Genomic DNA, 17,497 nt, shown 5'->3' with positions numbered 1-17,497 from the left:
TTTTTTTTTACTTTTGTAGTGACTGTCTTAACATTAAAGTATCTATTTTAAACACTGGAAAAACACCAGTTTATCCAGGCGCAGGGCCCCTCTGATAGAAAACAAACAGCCATCATTTTGTTGCTCACTAGATCACATGCAGAGATTAATTTTGCTGCAGATTCAGCAGAAAAGTGTGAGAATGGAACTGTCTGGCTTTGGAAAAAATGAGAAACAGCAAAGACCTATCTGGGGATCGGCATCTGGGAGGGTAATCTGTAATGTTAGGTCTGCTGTGTGTGTGCAACACAGTGACGAGAGCTTCTTGCAGGATTCAGCCTGGAGGTGTGTCTCAATTTGTCAGGGAAAATAGCAGACAAAGTGGCCCATACATACAGGTATCAATGACAGAAGTAAAGTCTACTTTCAGAGCTGCAGAGGTGACAACTTAGAAACCTCAATAAAACTCAAAAAAGGACTTCCAGCTTGCTTGCCAAGCAGGGTTTCCCAAGGTACCAAGACATTATTTCTACCATGCTCTTCTAGCCCTCACATTTGCTTCAGTGCAAAGAAAATGTCACCTTAGCAGAAGCACTTAGTGACCACTATTACTAAACAAAATGCAGGCCAGCTGCTTAACACTGAGATTTACATCAAAGAAAGGTCTTTGAGGTACCATGCAATACCTGTTTAAGACAGTGTTAGAACGGAATAATGAATAGCAGGAGTTTAAACAGCGTAAGGAAGACACATAAACGTCAGTTAATGTTCCATGAACCAGTTTGTTATTAGCCACCAAAAAAGCCACTAGTAATTAGCTTTAGACAAAAACAATTACCAAGCACTCAAACAGTTGTAGTTTTTCATCTGAAGGTAACTGATTTTTTTCATTTATGAAACAATTAGTCCTACATTTTTAAAACCTGAATTACCTCCACAAATTGATAAGAAGCTCTATTGGCCCTAAAGCAACAGCACACACAATAATGATTTCTCATCACTCTTCTTTGGGCTCTTCTTGCATGGATTTTTCTGTTCCAAATACAACACAGCCTCATCTAGCTGGCACTTGTTCTGGGTTTCTCAGTTTAAGTGCCCCTCACTATCTTGGGGCAGTTGAAAAGTATGTCACGTAGCAGGACTCACACCCTTCTGATGACTCAAGCCAGAAGTCAATTTCCAAATGAATTAATGCTTTTAAAATCTGTCCAGAAAGATCAGAAACCCACTTCTGATAAAATGGCAGCCAGGTCCACCACCAGCCCAACTGGGCACAGACTGAGGGCAAGAATAAGGGGGAATTCAAGGGCAGTGATACATCACAAATATAAATTCTGCCTTTAAAACTGATGCTGGCAGTAACAAAAGATTACTTGAGATTTTCCTTTCCCCAAAACAGAAGGAAGAGTCCTCCAGTGGCACTGGAAATGCAAGGTGCATGACAGCTGACAATGATCAGCCACTGGACTCCTGCCACACCACCCAGAAGGTGAAGGCACTGCAACTTCCTTATTGCTGCCATCAGTGACCGCCTGGTTGTAAAAAGCAGGCTTCTGTTTTGTTATGGGCCCTGATGATCCCACTTGCTGGAATGTCATGGTGACTTGGGGGCAGTTAAAACCAGATCAAGCCATTCTAGACACAGAGGGCATGGGATAAACATTGGAGGAAAAAACCCGTGGTTTTCAGGTACTTCTGCACTAATATCTTTCTTCATGACCAGGTGCAACCAAGGATCAGAGTGCTGCACAGACACTGAGAAAAACTTGTTAAAACACTGAGCAAAACGGCACATTTTTCAGCATCCTTTCACACCACAGAACATTGGCAAGGTGTGCGTTCTGTTCATGGCCGCAAACAGTCAGTAGCTTTGTACTCCAGGTGCCAGCAGTTTTTCATCATTTTACTTAAATAACTATAAAACCCTCTAAGACCGTCAAATAGAAAATACTACAGGTGTGTGTGCACCAAGATTGACTGCACTCTGTGTACAAACACTTGAGGTCCCTCTGAACTAGTTCATTGTGAACAAATAGTGACACGCTTGAGACAGCATGGAAATTAATCACTGAGGGCAAGTGAAGCTGGGCACTGTGTGCTGAACCAACATTACCACACCCACATTGCCACTTGAACTGAATCCAGTATGTGCTTACTTCCACCTAGCCCATATTTAGAAGCTAGAATTAGACCTCCAGGTCACTGTTTAAAAGTGACTGTAAGTGCCATGTGTTATTTCTTGTGATGTCTCTTCACTACCCCTCTTCTCCATTAACTTCCAACACTTCCTAAATGTATTGTCTGAACAAATAATTTTACAGTAATGGGTTATAAGCTTCTTGACAACTGTTTCAAGTAATCCTTAGCAGGCACCAACACTGAACAGAGTATATTTCTGTCTGGTATTGTTATAGCTGCACACTATTTTTAGAATTGCAGAGATGTACCCAAACAGCCACTGGTTTAGAGCTAAAAGCAATTAGACATCTCTCTTTTCTTTTTCTTGAACCTCAATCTGACATCTAAGAAAAACTGTCAGTCACATGCTGAAGTTACAGTTGATTTTGACAGCCAAAGAAATGATTAAGAAAAAAAAAGAGTCAAGTTTGAATGAATCTAAGGCAATACTAAAAACTTCTGAAGACAGAAATATTCACCCTAAATGTAGACATAATTACATTTTAGTACCCTACTGTATAATTTCTAAATGCTTTTCGTGCTTCAGAGTTACTGGGTATACCCTTTATGTCCAAGTATTTACAATATAACTCTGACTGGGAAGATCCATTTGATTGGTTTTCCTATCTTCTAAGTTGTACACACTTTGAGAGAAAATTGCAGTAGGCATGCACCTTGTCAAAGGACAGAGAACCTTGGCAACACAGAGGCTCATATACTTGCACGTGAGTATTTGAGTATTGGAACTCACTTTTTTCACCTTTTTTTTTTTTTTTTGAGGTGCTTCCAAACCAGCTGGGCTATCCAGTGCACCAGCAGTAGGGAGATGAGACAATTGCAGATGAATGCTGGCTTGCTACCCCCAAGCATGGTGAAGTAATTTTCCTCTGGGAATGCTGGAAGTATGTAATGCAAGAGCTGCAGCTAAATTCATGGGGCCACACACATGGAAAACTTCTTGTACCCAAGAAATGGCTAGCAAACCTAGAAAAATCCAGTAAACTTCTAAAAATATTCCTGTAACACTACTGCTACTGGGATCAGCATATCAGATACACCCGGGAAGAGACACATGCACTGACATGTGACTTAAGTTCTCTCCTTTCCCAAAAAAGCTGTGGCTGCCCCATTCCTGGAAGCATCCAAGGCCAAGCTGGACAGGGCCCTGAGCCACCTGTCTTGCGGAAAGTGTCCCTCCCCATGGCAGGGGGCTGGAACTAGATGGTCTTTAAAGTACCTTCCAACCCAAACCATGCCATGATTCTAGAGCTGGCATTACTAAGCCACATTACACTTCTAAATGCTGACACTGCAAAGGCAGAAAACCCCCAACATACCAAAAACCAGAGACAAAAGTTCTCAGAATGGAGAATATTAACCAACTTATACAGCCTGCCAACACTCCTCCCAAAACTGTTGCAACACCTTATTTAGATTTAAACATGGTATCTGCTTACTTTCTGTCCTACTTTCTGAGGGTACTGTTCACATTCACACAAAGATAATACAATTTAAAGAGGATAATCAAATACCTTCCATGAAATAACTGGTTTCTTCTAATTGTTTCCAAAATATTTTTGGGTTTAAGAACTACAAAGAATGTCATAGTGATGCCATGATGATTTTTTACCTTTTCTTTTATACCCCTTTTATACCTTTTTCCAACTTCTGTATTCTCAGTGCTTTTTGCCTACATTCTTGGACTTGTTTGTTCAGCTAGGAGACTGAACACTTTAGAAGCTTCGTAGCTAGAGATCAGTGTGCCCCAGACCCCAAGGTCCTCTCCAGAACACATTTTGTAAACTGAGATAGAACCATCCAGGGGAAGGTTCCTTGTGGGGGGGAGCTCATTTGAGCCTCTCATTGGGGAATCTTTGATAGATCTGCTAATTAGTAAAACCTATAATGTTATTCCAGATCTTTTGTGTGGTAGGCATTGCGGTGGGCATTGAGGTGCATTCGACCTGGACGTGTGCACCTAAGGGTCCTTATAATAAATACCAAGGTAAAATCCCTTTTTCCCTTCTACCTGTGTTTGACTCTTGATTTTAAGACCAGGAAAAGGCATCAATAGAGTAGAGGTACATGAAGCTACATGTTAATTTATTTTTACAATCTAAAATCAATATGTGAAAAAACTCAAGAGTTGCTGTATCAGCACTGGGGAAACATTCATCTGTTATGCAATTAATGTAAACTCTGCTTCCAGAAAGACAGCCCAAATTTTGTGACAAGTAAAGCCTCTGCTCAGTACTACCTGCAGGTTTCAAAGAGACAAATCAAAATTAAAATCCTTCTGTTTTAGAGGAAAGTATAATTGCTGAGGCTCCAGCAGGGCCATGCTCCCAGAACACTTTCTCTTAGGACTGTTCTGTTCGAGCTCCCGGCATCAACAGTCCCCAGAGCCAAAGGTGGAGTGCTGTGAGTCACAGCTGTTCCAGCAAGGACAGCAACTGCACCGGCCTTGCTCTGTGGGATGCACAGACAGCTTCTCAAGAATGACACGTGGATCTCAGACTGGATTCACAGAAAGTGGTACATCAGTTTTCCTTCTTTCACTTGGCTTTACAAACCCCGTGGAATCCCTTCAGCTGCCATTTTTAGGATGGATATTACTCCTCTGTTCCCCAAACACCAAATTATTGGCCTGCCAAAGAAAACAAGCTATTTCCATCATTGAAGGAAATAAAAAGAGCCACTAACTTAACAAACAGGTTTTGTTTTTATTAATAAAACCAAAACAAATAAAACCAGATGAGGCATTCCAGCTGTCTGAGCAAAACAAGCTCTCATATGACTGAATTAAACTGGAGGGGCATGACAGTGGTGTGGCACCTGTTGCAGAAGTATTTTTCTAATGCCTTTAAAGGCCAGAACCCCCCTAAAAGGACAGAAAAATTGCATTTTTCATGAGAAGCAACATGTACATCTCATCAGGCTTGGTTTTCACACCTCACCTTCCTGTGCATCTTGCAGCTGACTCATTTATGGACATGGTTAAACATTCAGAGTATCCACCTGATTCCAGTATTTTGTAATTGAACACCACTTGGCATTTGCTTTGCCACGAGGACTCCAAACACACCATTTTTATGAATTCTGTGTAACATTTTTCTTAAATGTCATAGAGCTTTTCTGTCACTCAAGGAAAAAAAACAATCAGTGCAGCTCTCATGCTTTCTCAGATTTTGCTTTTCAACTGGTCTTTTCAAAAGACAAATGAAAAGTTTGTCTGCAGAGGTGTCAAGCATAAATGAACAAGGGAGTCATTGGGATTTTTTTCAGAGAAGTACTACCAGCAGAGAAAATACCTGAAAAATCTCACCACGACCATGGTTATGATCATCTCATAGGCAACAATATTTATGTTCTTAAATAACATGAACATGTGATTCTAACACTCCTTTAGTAGTGATAAATATATGTGATGATATTCCCTCTTATTTATGGTACACCAGTCTTCTTTTTGCATACTAATATTTTCATGAAAGATTAAGTGAGTAGTAGCAACAACATTGCCTTGTGCTAGCAGAAATATTTACAAGGAAGAAGAATTGAAGCAATTACCAAAAAAAGTGCAGCTAACAGATAAAGGAAAACCGAAAATTGGCTACATGGCTAGAGCACCATATTAACATTACCCACAAATGCATCAAATCTATCTTGATATTGTCTAGAAAATCCACTGATTCTGGCATATAGTTGCATCCTCACTAGATAAACTTTTAAGAAATTCCTTCTGCATTCTAGTCCAAGTTTTCTACATTGAAAATAATATGTAAAAAAAACAAGCGAGGAAAAATGTTTCCGTGGAGTCAAATGTAAAGTCTGTTTTAACACAGTTACAACCTGGTGTAATATCCCAAACTTTGCTGCTCCAGAAACAGGCAACAACATCATTTGTACCATTGTGTTTTGTCAAAAAAGTCAGCACAAGAAGAGGCAAAACCTATTGACATCTATTTGAGCTATATCTCTCCCACAAATGATTTCATTTAGGTGATCTACAGGAGGCCACAAAATAAAGTTAAAAGCAGAGGTTCAGGTCGGGTGTCTTCACCTTCCTTTACACACCACTGCTGTCACTTACATGGCACCCTGGCACATTACAAAAGGGAATATTTAGATGTCACAGTGCATGTTTTGCAGTGCTTGTCAGGTTTTGCAAAGTGTAGCTTTGCCAGAGAGAACGTAGCACTTCTCGGGTGCTTGGGATGATACGCTGCAGAGCACACACCTTAATTAAGGGCAGCTATTTAGTACCTGTCATGACAAGCCTTAAAGTCGTCATCGTATTACATTTAGAGTATAATTCACACCATGTCTTGCACCAGTCTCGCCCTGGCCCAGAATTTCCAGGAAGCTGCTGTACCTTATTGTTGCTCCCTGCAGTCGGTTGATTTTCTTGTTGAGCTCCGCAATGATGCTGTGCAGCTCCGTGATCCGCTCCTCGTAGCGCAGCGTTGTTCGCTCCTGCACATCTTCATGCTCTCTCATCAAGTGGGACTGCTCACACTGAAGCAGAGAAGGAAGAAAACAGAAAGGGCATTATGGACAACAACAGGGAGATCTGGCACGAGGCACAAGTGTGCAGCACTATCATCTTCTTACTCACCAAACCAACAATGCCTTAGCAAGAGAAAAGGACAGATGCAAAACACCAACAGGTACACAAACGTAGATAGTTACATAGTTGAGGAACTGACAGACTATGCAGTGTACTTTTATTATTTTGTCTGTCTTCCTAAAGAGCAGAAGTTGCTGTTGCTGCTTGAAAAAAACCCACCAGTTGCATCTCAAAATAGCTATAAATATACAATCTTTGAATCCTAGGATCTTCCGAATGTGGTCTGAATTAGAAAAAATCCTATAGCAGAAACCACACTATTATAAAGTAATCACAGTTTGAGGTTGTAACTTCTTCTCTAGTGTAAGTTACCACTTTTACTAACCCTTAGAGATAATACAGCTTATTTTTATTATGTTCATACTCTCCAAAAAATCTTATGATTTGAACAATTACAGAGCTACATGACTGCTTGTTATTTATACATGTCACAAAATCCTTTTTCCTTCCCACAGATTTTTAAATGTAGTCTCCCTGGCTTACTCTTCAGGCCAGCAAACAGTCTATTTCAATTACAGCAAACCATTACAAACCACTGCAATTACAAACCAGCAGTGCATGCTGATTGAAGTTTGCTTGGCAGCGGCTGGCAAGAGTAAGGCTTCTAACATTTTGCTTCTGACCCCCTTCAGTCAAGCCTCCTTGCAATCACACAATGCTGAGTACTATGCTGTCAAAAAAAGAAAATTCACAAGCCATTTAAGAGTATAAAACCCACACTCCTTAAATGATGACATGCAATGTAGATTCCTAGCATTTCTAAGGGCCAAAATTGATGGTAATGTTGGAGGTCCTCCAAAATTCCTGAATCAACCCCTTTATTTCAAATCAAGTAAACACTCTAATACAAGCTAACTCCCTAAACCCTTTGCCACAAATAATAATAATATACCCAAAGTAGTAGATGTGCCAGAATTTTCATAATTTGCTCCCATATTTTTGGCCGCTTCCATTCACAGCTTGAGAACATCATCTACATAAAAGACTGCTTGAAAATTAAAATTTACATTGAGCTTCAATAACATTTTTATTTTGAACTTTAAATACAATTTATTCCACAGTTTTTAACTTCCATGAATATGCACACTGAGAAGTAGCCCAGACATCAGAGTACTCTTCCACAGACTACAACAAAATAGTTTCTACCATCTGCTGTAGTAAAAACCACTTTCACCTACACTAAGAAAAACAGATCATATCATCAAACTGCAGAGGAGAGCAAACGGACACATTTCAGAAGACTGATAATGTTCACCGCACTTGTAAGACTTCATGTTGGCAACTGATACGGCTGTACATGTATATTACAATGACTCTTTGTTATAGGATCATTCCACAACTTATTTCTCACATTTCCACATCTTTATCTTTCTGAAGAACTACCATAGCTTTCAAAGTGCAGAAATAACACAGAGAAAATGCTTCACAAAAGCTCTAGAGCAGATTTAGGGGCAATAAAGAGTTGCTTCTTCAGCCTTTCTAAACCTAAATTTCCTCAGACACACATATATGCCCACAAACGCTACCTCAGCATTATCCAGATCAATCTGTTATGTGCACTGGTGGGTTTTTTAAACCAAAGGGATGTTTCAGATAGAGTGTATAGTAATTGTTTCCAGACAATAAATAAAACCCCTATCACAACGATTTTTGTCTTTCTAAGCTATCCACTGAAAAGCAGAATTTGTTTATCTTGACTGAAGATATATGGTCTTTTGCTAATGGATCTCAGCCACATTACGACTTGATTTCTGTTTTCTCCAGCCATTTCTCAGTCATCATTTTTCAGGATAACATCGTTCAGTGACAGATGTACTTTGTGAACAACCAGCAGTCTGGCAATATAAGACAACAGCTTCACATTTGATTTTTTAAAAGAGCTCTTGAATTATCTTAGGTAAAAGCAACTGGAAAAGGCCAAAGGAAACCTCTGTGAAAGAAAGGGCATGATGCTAAGGACTGCTCTCTCTTGGAGGAGGGGAACAGTATTACATCTCCTACATTCTGGTTATCCATGACAAGCCTCAAGTGAAAATGGCAAAAGCATCCAAGCAATGGAAGCATGATTCAATATGAATCCCAAAATGCAGCAATGGAAAATTCTTCTGGTTATTCAGGATTGCTCTTTATTATAGAACATTTATCTGAAAATTTAAAAAGGAATAGAAACAAATGCATGTTTTCCTACCCACTGCTGAAGTTTTTCTCTGGGATACTGTGACTGTTCACCATCCTCCTTAGTTTCTTTATGCTTTGAGTCTCAGAACAGCGATCTACCCACCAATCCCTACTTCCTTCCAAGGTGTACACACTCAGCTCTTACAATTTATTTGCATGTCAGTCACACAATAAATACCTTATACCCTTTTCCTCATCTCTCTTTCAGCCTCATACTTGAGAGCTTCAGCCTCAAAACCCTTAAGAGGTCTAATTCTATGAGAAAGCAAACACAGGGATAACCTACTGAGAGGCTGCAAAAGATGAGCAATTAATTGTTGGGGTCAGGAGAGAAGTTTCCAGCACAGTTCTCACTCTAAGTTGAGAACTCTTGGCTGGTTTTTGGTACAGATTAAAAAGGTTATTTCATTTACAATATAAATTAACAATGGTTCGAAACACCACTGTCTGATCCCTTGATGCTGGGAAACAACAATAAGAGCAAGAAGTGTATGAGGGAGAAGGAGGATAAGAGAAAACATTTTAATTCAAGCTTATTGTCTGAACAGATGATTCTATTGCCTATTAATGTACACAAATTCCTAGCGAAAGAAACACTAACAATGTGTTAAATTATTTTAACCTTTATATTAAATTTGAAGTGTTCAATCAGAGCACAAAAAAAAAAGACCTACTGGCAGCAGTGCTCATTAAGAGATGCCCCAGTGCCTCAGGTCCTGCAGAGACAAACACTGACTGTGGTGTTACTCACGAAGAACACAAGTCATCACCTGAACAAGCCGCAGTCATAAACCTGTCTAACAGGATTACAGAAGCTAAAAACCTTTGCTCAACTAATACAGTGTTTTAATTTGAGGGGAGTGGCAGATTTAAAAGCGGCAATCCATTAATCTAAATTTAAGTATAAAAACAAGTCTATTGTGCTAAATTCTCAATCACAAAAGCATGCATGGTCAGAATTAATTGTTCTGTGGTACGTTCTATACTTAATGTGGAAGATGTATATAAGCACACAGAATTAATCCATGTCAGATATAGACATCACACAGCAGAACAAGTAATTTCAACGTTCATCTGAACACCACACATTTCTACTTCAAGCTTCTCTGTTAAATGAGAAACTGAAGCCTTCCTGTGAAGTTCACATGTTCTTACATGTCTACAGAGAGTGTTGCTTCTGTTCTTGTATGTCTACAGAGCGTTGGTTTTACTCTTCTCTTAAACTCTGCTGTTGCTCCCTATATTCTGAATGATCAAGAGGATGGCAAAGAATTATTACTGCAGTAATGAGACTTACTGCTGTGACACAGGATTAAGAACAATACAGCATATTCTTTGTCTAGAGCTATTATAAAAATCCAAAATAACAATGACTAAGCACAAAGAATGAGAGAGCAGGACAATCTTGTGAAAGGAGATGAAATTATAGGAAAAATATAGTACGTGAATGATCTCTTCTTGCTGTATTTGCTGAAACATTCAGCATGTTATTAAATCCCATGCTCAATCACAAAACTGCAGAATTCAATGTCACAGAATATCGGAAATGCCAAGAATGTTGATGGATTAGAAAGAAGATTATATAAATCCATGGAGGATAGGACCATAGAGGACTATAAAATGCGATGTGGCCTCCTGCTCACAGATGTTGGCAGAAAGGTGGTGGAGTACGAAGGAGGACAATTCTCTATGTGCAGTTCTTATGCTCTCCCTTCAGACTCCCACTGTTTATCAAAGCCAGGATGCTGTGCCACATAGAGCCAGTAGAAAGCACTACAATTCTCATAATCACAGAAACATTTCTGGAAGAAGACATTAGTTGTGGTTGACCAGTGTTTTACAGCAAATTTCATTCGAGAGATCACTTTACTGCCAAATTGTACACTGACAAAACACAGAGATCTGCTGTGTTACTGAAAAAATAAAAGCATGTAGAGAAATGCTATAGCTGGTCTCCAGAGGCTGCAGATTTGGAAGTGAGTATGCTACAACAACCACTAATCAATTACATCACAAATCTTAAGCCCAGGCTGTCCAACTAGCTTTCTTCACCATTTGTCATCTATTACTTGAGCTGTGGTTCCCCAAATCATCTCCACTCTGCTGATCACTAATCCTTTCTTCCAAATGCCTCACATGCCTCATGAAATGATGGGAAAGGTATTACCAAAGATGCATTTTAAGAGCTATTTGTTCCAGAGAGCATATGCTACATCACCTAAAATTAAATGTGCTGCCTTTTTAAGTGCAGTCTCCAGATGCAGAACAGAGATTTAATACTGATCCACTAGCATCTGAATATGGTTATGCAGAACCCCAAACACCTCCTATTTAATTTATGCCTCCTGAACCTCTGATTCACATTAGACAGAGGCTGTAGAGGAAAGAATAATGAACGAATCTCTGTGGAGTGGGAAGAAAAGTCCAAAAACTTATGTTAAGTGGCACCTCTACTTGGAAGTGATGCAGTCAGAAAAAGAAGACAAGGTGCAGTGGTTTCACCAGTGTATGTCTCAGTACTCAAACACTGCCAACACACTCAATATATTAGTTGTGTTTGTTTAATGGTTGAAATTCCGTAAGAAAGATTTGTGTTTTATTTAATACACACTAAATTCTATCCTCTTGAGGGCTTTAGAAAAAAATTAACTGAAAAGAGATAAATCAGTAATCCTTTTTAGAAACTGTTCATTGAAAAATACATATTGTTTATCTGAAACCTAGCTACCACCCTGCCTTTCAGATACTCCAGTTTTGTGCTATTCACAGGTCAGGTGGCAGTAATCACTATGTTTGTGCTCACACGGCTCAGTATCAAGTAAAAACCCCCAGCATTACAAACTGAGCACTATATACGCTTGCATCATTGGTAACCCATCAAAGGAAACACCAAACAATCTTGTGCTAACAGAGTACACGTTAATTTGGATTAAGTACTGATCCTTAATCCCAGTCACCAGCAATGTAGATCCGCCACTGTATGGGAGCACCTATAGGGCACTCTTCACTGGCTTAGAGATAATATATGTATTTTTAGATAAAGACCCAGAAAAAAAATAAAACACTAACAAAAACCTGTGGTTAGCACCAGACCCTCCAGAGTTATAAATAACAACAAAGTCAGTGCAGTCATGCAGCATGATGTGGATCATTTGGATACAGTGAATCCATGTGGGAGTTTAATGATTGCCAAATGCAGCCTCATATCAAACTGTAAGCCAGAAAGAGGACTCTATCCCAAAAATGCCATAGAAATTAGAAAAGGCTCTCAGGATTATAGCTGATAAACCATGTTAACTCCCAGTGTGGCTCTGGCTCACATATTGAGAGGAATAAAAACACAAAAGTGATTTTTATTTCTGGATGTTACATTGATGGTCTGCAATAACAGTATCACTTACAAGACCACAAACCTTAACAGGCAGCTGAAAAAACCATTAGGGAATTCAGGCAAAGGCCAAAATAAGGGAGGACTGAAGAAAGAGCCTGAAAATTGAGACTTCTACATTTGGCTTGAGTTTAAGTAACACAGATAAAAGGTCTCATCAAAATGCACCAAATATTGAAAACTCCAAATCTGCAAAATCACAGAATGGCCAAGGCTGACAGGGACCCCTGCAAGTTACTCACTCAGTCCCCTACCCAACCCCAGACCAGGTCCAGGTGCCTTGAGTACTTCCAAGGCTGGAGACTGTACAACTTCTCTGAGCAACAAATAAGGTGCCATACTTTACAGGCCAAATTGCTTTGATTATCTCTAGCCAAGTATTTTGAATTAGTTTTGAAATTTCAACTACTTATAAAAGGTATTTGATACAATGACAGTATCTGAAAACAAAGGCCTTTTATAGAAGAGAGAAATATTAAGAACAATAGTGCAATTTTCCATGTTTGCATTTGCCTCTCTGTAAGACCTGTGAAAGCATCAGAGTTCTGACTTTATTGTTGTTTAACCCCTTGGCTTTCCACTGGCTGTATTTTCCACAATTCCAACTGCCTTACTGGAAGCTAGACTGAGATAATAAGTAATTTCTTACATAACAGCAAAGCACTGAAAATTAGCAATAACTTTTGATCACTGTTAATTTGTGCAGTGTTTAAATATGACCCAGGAGTGCAAGGCTCTGCAACCAGTTACCCAATCCGCTGACAGCATGCTGTAATTCTTATATTCTACAATATTTCAAAGCACTTGTTGCTTATATTGACTTCAAATCAAAATTAATCTAATTAATTCTTGGGGTTTTGCTTTAGAAGAATGTCTTCGACACATAAAAGGTATAATCCATGGCAACTATGTGTCATACAGTCTTAAAATTCTTTTGACTTGTGACATTGTTGAGTATTTTATTCTCTCTCTGAGGAACATGGACTACACAAAACCAAGGACCATCTTCAAATAGTCCTACTACTGTTGCCCACCTGTGCTTTCGCCAATTTCTTTTCCAACAGGTCACGCTCCTTTTCTGTTTGTTGTAGACGCTTATTAAGCTCCACGATGTCTCCCTTTAATGAAGCCAGGGCTGCTAAATGAAGCTGGACAACAAAAAGGAAAGAAACAAATTAACTAAGTCACAAGCCATGTAGCACTAGTGGTTCAGAGAAAAGACGGCATAGGACAGCAGCTATAGTAATGATGGATTTCTGTAGCAGTTAATAGGAACGTTAGTAGAACGAAGTCTAAAAGAAATCCACATGGAACTAAAAATTTAACTACTAATTTTACCATTAATTTTTCTCTCCAGGCAGCACACATTCCTTCACCATATCCTTTATAAGGATAAATACAATGAGGAATAATTCAGCTAGAAATGTGTAGATTAGTTCTAACACTAGTTTATTAAGAGGTAGCCTGAGTCTTGCTCTATAAAACATTACATTAAATGCTGACTAAGATTTGCATTATAGAATGAGGTGTACCACGTTTTGATGCCTTTAGACATACAGAGGTTATCAGTTTGGTGAAAGTGGGTAACTCCATGCACAGGATTTGGTTTTATTTTGCAACCAATGCTTACTCCACCGTGAGCTACTCTTCTGCAGTTGTTGTTCTCCTCAGTCCCATGCCAGTGAGTTTCAGTGATTCTTATCTAATAACCCACACATGAAGAACCTGAACTGTTTTTCTTTCTGTAGTAGATCCTTTTGATGAAATATACTTTCTACACTTAACTGATAGCATGTGGAACTATGTATCAGGCTAGGATAACTCACGACATTGAAATTAGGTTAGCTACACAACTTAGAAACCAAGAACAGTTCTTAAAAGAATTTTAATTTTTCACACTTTCTTCTTGTCCTTAAATATCCTATTCATCGTTTCACTAAAGGCATCAGCCAGAATTCAACACTAAGTACTGACAACTGCAACTGAAAAGTCCAGGAGGAAAACCAGTCACTAGCACTGAAGTCTTTCTTTGTAGTAGTAAAGAAACAGCTTCAAGTTATATTGGGTATGAAAACAGAAGTGACCTTTCACACTAGACCAAGCAACACAGCAAACACTGCTGCTGCCAAGATTCAGGCTGAAATAAAAACCCTGCCTCTAATCCTCCACCCACTTGCAGTCCCTCACTCTGATATTCTGTTGGGCGGGTCACCTATATAAATTCTACCTTTACAGTACTGGAAGCCAGAAAAACCATGTTTTCCCATAGTGATGTGTGAGAGCAGCTGCCTGACAGCAGAGAGACCAGATCATCTGGCAACAGCTTCTTCACATACAGTATTCCCACTGTTAATAAAAAAAATTCTGCCTTCAAGACAGAAAAGATAAATTTTAAAAGATATTTGGATGTGAATTCTGCCTTTTAAATGCTGCTTAACTAGTTATTCCCTGGGCATCCTCATTTGTGAGTTCAGTTGACAGTATTTTTTATTATGTCAGCTACAAAAATACCTTGCACACATGCAGTTATTTTTTCCAGTACAAATAAACACATGCACAACTATACATTGCAGAACATTTAAGATTGTCAAAGCAGCCTTAATTTTTCATGTAAAAACATGAAAAATTCTGGCTTGCTATGGGCATATCCTACACAGCTTCTATGAAGTATATACACTGAAACCTCTTAAAACCCAGAAACATTCTAAATACCTTTAAGTATTTTTGGCCCTCAGCAGAAGGCCTTCCTTCCTACCACAGGAAACTATGCACTCCATTTACAGTGTGGAGAAAAAAGAACCAGACCAATTGTACCAATCTGCTCATAACTTGTTTCCAATTTGCAGGAAAGCTGGTGAATTTTTAAGCCACTGCTTCACCTTGTTCCTGTAACAGTGGAATTATTGCAATGAAGGTCACAAGTTTGTTCACCAGAATGTGCATCCTTCAAACAGTACATGAAAAATGGCTACAATTCTCCAAATTGAAGAAAACAATGCTACATAGTCAAGTATCATTCCCTTTCATACACTGTAATTAAATGATCACCAGCTGTGGTTTTGATTAAATTCAAGACTAACAATGTCCATACACATGGCCTCGTAACATAAAAGGACAACATTAATTCGAAAATCTCAATGAAAAACAACTTGTTCTCTGAACAGTGGAATTAACGAGGCAGACTTCCAATGGATTTGTCTTTGTCCTCTTCACCCTCTGCAGTCACTGCAACCTGGGTAACAAACAACGTGAGTGGTGCCTGGTTTTACAGCAACCCTGCTGCCTGGCCTGGCAGCCCCTGCCAAGCACGGGGATCCTGAATCCACCTATGTGTTCAATACTGCTTCTCTCTTGTCCAAGTAACCACAGCACGGCTTTATTAATGACAAGGAAAGCTTGTTGCATCTTTCACCATCCAAAATTATCCTTTCATTAATTGGACTGTTTCAGTTTCCATATGCTAATAAAAGAATAAATAAAAAAAAGAAATTTACTGAAAGGGCGGACTAGGCAAAAGGCAACTATCATAACAGAGGAGGGCTACTTGTCATACTCTACTTTGAAGTGCAAGTAATGTTTCCAGCTACTACTGCAATACAAAAGGTTAACACGGCCAGTGTAGCTGTGTATTCTTGGCGGAGTCAAGCTCTCCTTTTAAATTTAATTTAAAGGTGTTACAAACTATTGTTGCACTTTCCCTTAAGGTGTCAGTGTTCCCACAGACCATGCTCCCTAGTGCGCTTGTTTATCACAAGGGAGGTGGGAACTGGAACATGGATCTTTGGATGTTGCCGGAACTCATAAAAGGAAATATCTGAGCAAAGAGCTACAGTCCATGCACAAGTCATTCGGGCGGGCGGGGGGGGGAGGGGAGGGAGAAATTAATGTTTAAAAGTCAAGTTTAATCATCCACACTATTAAAGTGGGAAAGACTCCACTTAAAAATCTCAACCAGCAAGTCCCCCACAACTCTAACTCTGCAGCACTGAACTGCTACAGGATGGTGACAAATGAGAAAGAGAGAATGGGGGAAAGAGAGAAAACACACGGCATACTGTTTTTTTCTCCTCGGCAAACAGTGGCAGATAAGGCAGAATCACTATGACTAACATTCATGCCAGACATCTATAGTTCAAGGTGGGCTGCCTCTTAAATGACACGAGATTATGAAACAGATCAAAAACTCAGCAGTGTGCAAAATTAACACAGACAGCACAAATATTCCCACAAGACAGTGGTCTGAACCTTTAAGCAATAGACTGCAGAGAGACCTACTTCATACAGAGAAAACAGTCAATTGACAAAGCCTGTGTTATTCATAAACTTTGTATTGATCCAATACAGCTACTTGAATTCCACCAAGAAAGAAACCACTGTTGTGATGCTGATGCACCCAAACTGTCCAACAGGACACACACGGTCAACATGTGAGAACAAACATAAAGATCAGACTAGCCAACCAATATGCTTCTCTACCATCATCCAAGAAAATTAGAAAATACATTAGATGCATGGTATAAAAAATTAGTTACCTATCTTAACTTAGAAACTACAATTTCCTTGAATTTTTATTGCCGTAACAACAGCAGGTTGCATTACTGAAATGTATACACACCACGTGTTATACTCAATATTATCCTGTCAGGTTTTTATCTATTAAATTTTATGTATTAAATATACAGTAACAATTATTTATTATTATTAAGATATTATTAATATAAAATTTAAAAATGGCATAGTATGCTCTTGTTAAAATGCAAACCAATGTACAGCTAAGTTTTTAAAGGTACCATAATTATAAAAACAGAAGAACAAGCTTAGGAAAAGCAACTTCCTGACCTCTGATCAAGCCTCCTTTATGAGTGCAGTTTCTTCTCATTATCCACCTGTTCTAGTAGCATTTCATACAATACTGCAGAAGTGATTTGTGATGCATATTTTGAAGACTGCTTTTGGTGCTGTGAAATATTCTATGCAGGTACAATTAGGAACAACATTTATGGGCAGTCGGGTTTCTGAAAAATTTTGTGGGAAACAAATACAGAAGTGGATGGGACAGTGAGACAAATGCCAAGGAAGCAGGTGACTACTGTACTGTTGTACACACTGCTGGAAATGTTCTGAGGCCAAGAACAAACCAAGAGAAA

At 39.0% G+C, this 17,497-nt stretch overlaps 1 protein-coding gene across 5 annotated transcripts in view; it reads right to left on the bottom strand.

Annotated features, from left to right (window-relative positions):
* The window catches only part of MCC (MCC regulator of WNT signaling pathway), a 186,562-nt gene that overhangs the window by 55,002 nt on the left and 114,063 nt on the right, over positions 1–17,497 (bottom strand). For all 5 annotated transcript variants that reach the window (XM_039567614.1, XM_039567615.1, XM_010391361.4 and 2 more), the window contains 2 exons: positions 13,385–13,498; positions 6,530–6,672 (listed from right to left, as the gene is read on the bottom strand). In XM_039567614.1, the coding sequence (XP_039423548.1) occupies positions 6,530–6,672; positions 13,385–13,498 (257 nt within the window). The remainder of the gene's footprint in view (positions 1–6,529; positions 6,673–13,384; positions 13,499–17,497) is intronic.

The sequence above is a fragment of the Corvus cornix genome, chromosome Z (genome assembly GCF_000738735.6).
Source record: "Corvus cornix cornix isolate S_Up_H32 chromosome Z, ASM73873v5, whole genome shotgun sequence".
Taxonomy (NCBI): Eukaryota; Metazoa; Chordata; class Aves; order Passeriformes; family Corvidae; genus Corvus; species Corvus cornix.
Note: the sequence above shows the minus strand (reverse complement) of the source record. Positions and strands in the feature narration are given on the sequence as shown.